The following is a 2,378-nucleotide window of genomic DNA, read 5'->3' as shown; positions in this document are numbered from 1 at the left end:
ATACTTGACGCTACCCCGATGATCTTTGGTACCGTCAAGGAGGGCATCATGGTGATCATGGAGGAGCGGCTCAGATCTTTTCGAGCTGAGATTGCTGCAGGCCAGATTGGGACCTGATCTGTTAGGGTCGAATTGTTGTAATAATCGAAGTTTGTATTTGGAGTCTTCGAACGTTTTTGTAATGTATTTTACTAGGGTATAATATTCGAAGCTTAATGTTTTAGTCCTTAGTATATTTTTTGTACGCTTTCCTCTCCTATAAATAGGAGTGGTTACTAGGTTCTTAGTAACGAAGTTTTTACAGAATATTCATTGTACTCTGTAAACTTTGCAAAAGCGTAATACGAGCCAAACAGATTATATTTACATTCTGTGTTCAAATCTCGCACTCATACTTTGAATTCATTCTCTAATTCATTCAATACTTGATTCATTGTTTCTTCAATTGGTATCAGAGCAGGAATCATATCTCTGATCTGATTTTCACTGTATTCAAAAGGTTTTTGAATCAACTTTTTGATTCAAAAGTTTCCTCACTTTTTAATAGTGAAAAATTTCTTAGATCTAAGTCTGTGATTCGATTCTGCACTTAATTCATTGAATCGAGTGTTCTTAGAGTGATTGTGATTTGAATCTTACAGTTTGTTTTCAAATTTTCAAAGTTTCTTAAAAAATTCTCAAGGTTTTGTTCCGTACAACAATGGCGTCATTCAATCTGAATTCCATGACTTCATTTTCTCATCTTCTAGGATCATCAACCAAAATTCCTATGCTAATTCCTGAGTATTATGATCAGTGGGCTGATCGTATGCCGGATTATCTCAACGGTTTGGATGAAGAACTCTGGAAATGCATCACTGGCGATCTGAATCCACCAACGAATGTTCAACCAATTGGTTATTCCTCTGGTAATTCTGAAGTTGAAAATCAATCTGATCGACTGAAAAAGCTGGAGAAAAGGTGTGTAAGAGAGTTGAGAGGAGCTTTACCTCCTATTGTGTACAACAATGTGAGAAGTTGTACAACGGCAAAAGAAATCTGGAACAATCTTAAGGAAAAATTTCAGGGAAGCGAGAAGACGAGGGTTAATTCTGTCAAGCAGTGTTTAGTAGAGCTGAAAGACTTCAGAGAGAAAGATGGGGAATCAATTGAACTATATTATGATCGTCTGAATGAGTTGATATATCGATGTAATCAATATGGGATCACTAGATCAGCAATGGAATTCAATATGATATTTGTCATGGGACTTCGAAAGGAATGGAGGAGTGTAAGTATGATGGTGAAGAACCAAGAGAGCTTTGACACATCTACATTGAATGACTTGTATAACCACTTTAAAACTCATGAAGGCGAAGTGAATGAAATAGTTGAAGAATCGAAGACTATGTTGGGAGGTCCACTAGCTTTGATGTCATAGATTTCTGAGAAAGATGCTGAGAAGGATGCTTCGGATGAAGATGAAGGGTTCATCATGAACTCTGATGATGAAGCAATTGCCTTTTACTCAAACAATCAGGTGAAAAAGTTCTTTAAAAAACCTTTCAATCCAAAGGCAAAATCGTCTGAGATAAAAGGGAACTTTCTGAGTAAAAATGCTGGGGAAAAGAAGAAGAGGGAAAAGAAGAATAAGGAAGAGAAGATAGATTCGAAGCATGTTGAGGGAAAAAGTGAAAAGAAGCTGAAGGGAGATGCTGGAATTGACTGTTATTATTGCAATGGTGCGAATCACCTTGCAAATGACTGTATGCTTCGGAAGAAAGATGAGAGAAAGTTGAAGGTGAAGGATGAGGCATACTACGCTGAAAAGTTGGAGGAAGTTCGTACGAAAGCAAAGAATTTGTACCTAGTTGCAAAGGGCACTGATGAGGAGGAAGATGGTACTTATCAAATCTGGTCATCTGGATCAGATGATGAGGAGATGCGCAATCAAACCCATGGAGCCATGTTTTGCAAAGATGGAGGAGGAATCAGAGGAGGATTCATACGAAGTGCGTGGAAGATGCTTCGTATCAAAGGCTGCTAACAAATCACCAATGACAACAAAGGTAAGAAACATTCTTGAATCTTTTAATATTCCAGTACATGCTTATAATTCTGAATTAGTATCTTTTGATGAAACTATTACTTATTTTGATTCAATTGTGGTATCTACTAGCAATGAGGCTAAGAAGCTGTCAATGCAATTGCTTGAGACTCAGAAGAAGTTAGATTTGAAAATCACTAGGATAGATTGTCTAGAACTCCAAATAACGAATATCATGGTAGATAGGGACAATTTATCTAGTGATAATAAACTGTTATTAGCACAAAGAAACATCTACTGTAATACTGCTAAGAGATTATATGGAAAAATAACTGAACTTCATCATTTGTGT

At 36.7% G+C, this 2,378-nt stretch overlaps 1 protein-coding gene across 1 annotated transcript; it reads left to right on the top strand.

The window, feature by feature from the left end:
- The first annotated feature begins 700 nt into the window (after positions 1-700).
- LOC145063829 (uncharacterized) lies at positions 701-1,420 on the top strand. The gene has a single exon (XM_079011406.1). The coding sequence runs from the start codon at positions 701-703 to the stop codon at positions 1,418-1,420; it is 720 nt and encodes a 239-aa protein (XP_078867532.1).
- Positions 1,421-2,378: the final 958 nt, after the last annotated feature.

Source organism: Lactuca serriola, chromosome 7, assembly GCF_051521515.1.
Source record: "Lactuca serriola cultivar US96UC23 chromosome 7, Lser_US96UC23_V15, whole genome shotgun sequence".
Classification (NCBI taxonomy): domain Eukaryota; kingdom Viridiplantae; phylum Streptophyta; class Magnoliopsida; order Asterales; family Asteraceae; genus Lactuca; species Lactuca serriola.
The sequence above is the reverse complement of the archived record's forward strand: the minus strand, read 5'-3'. Positions and strand labels throughout refer to the sequence as shown.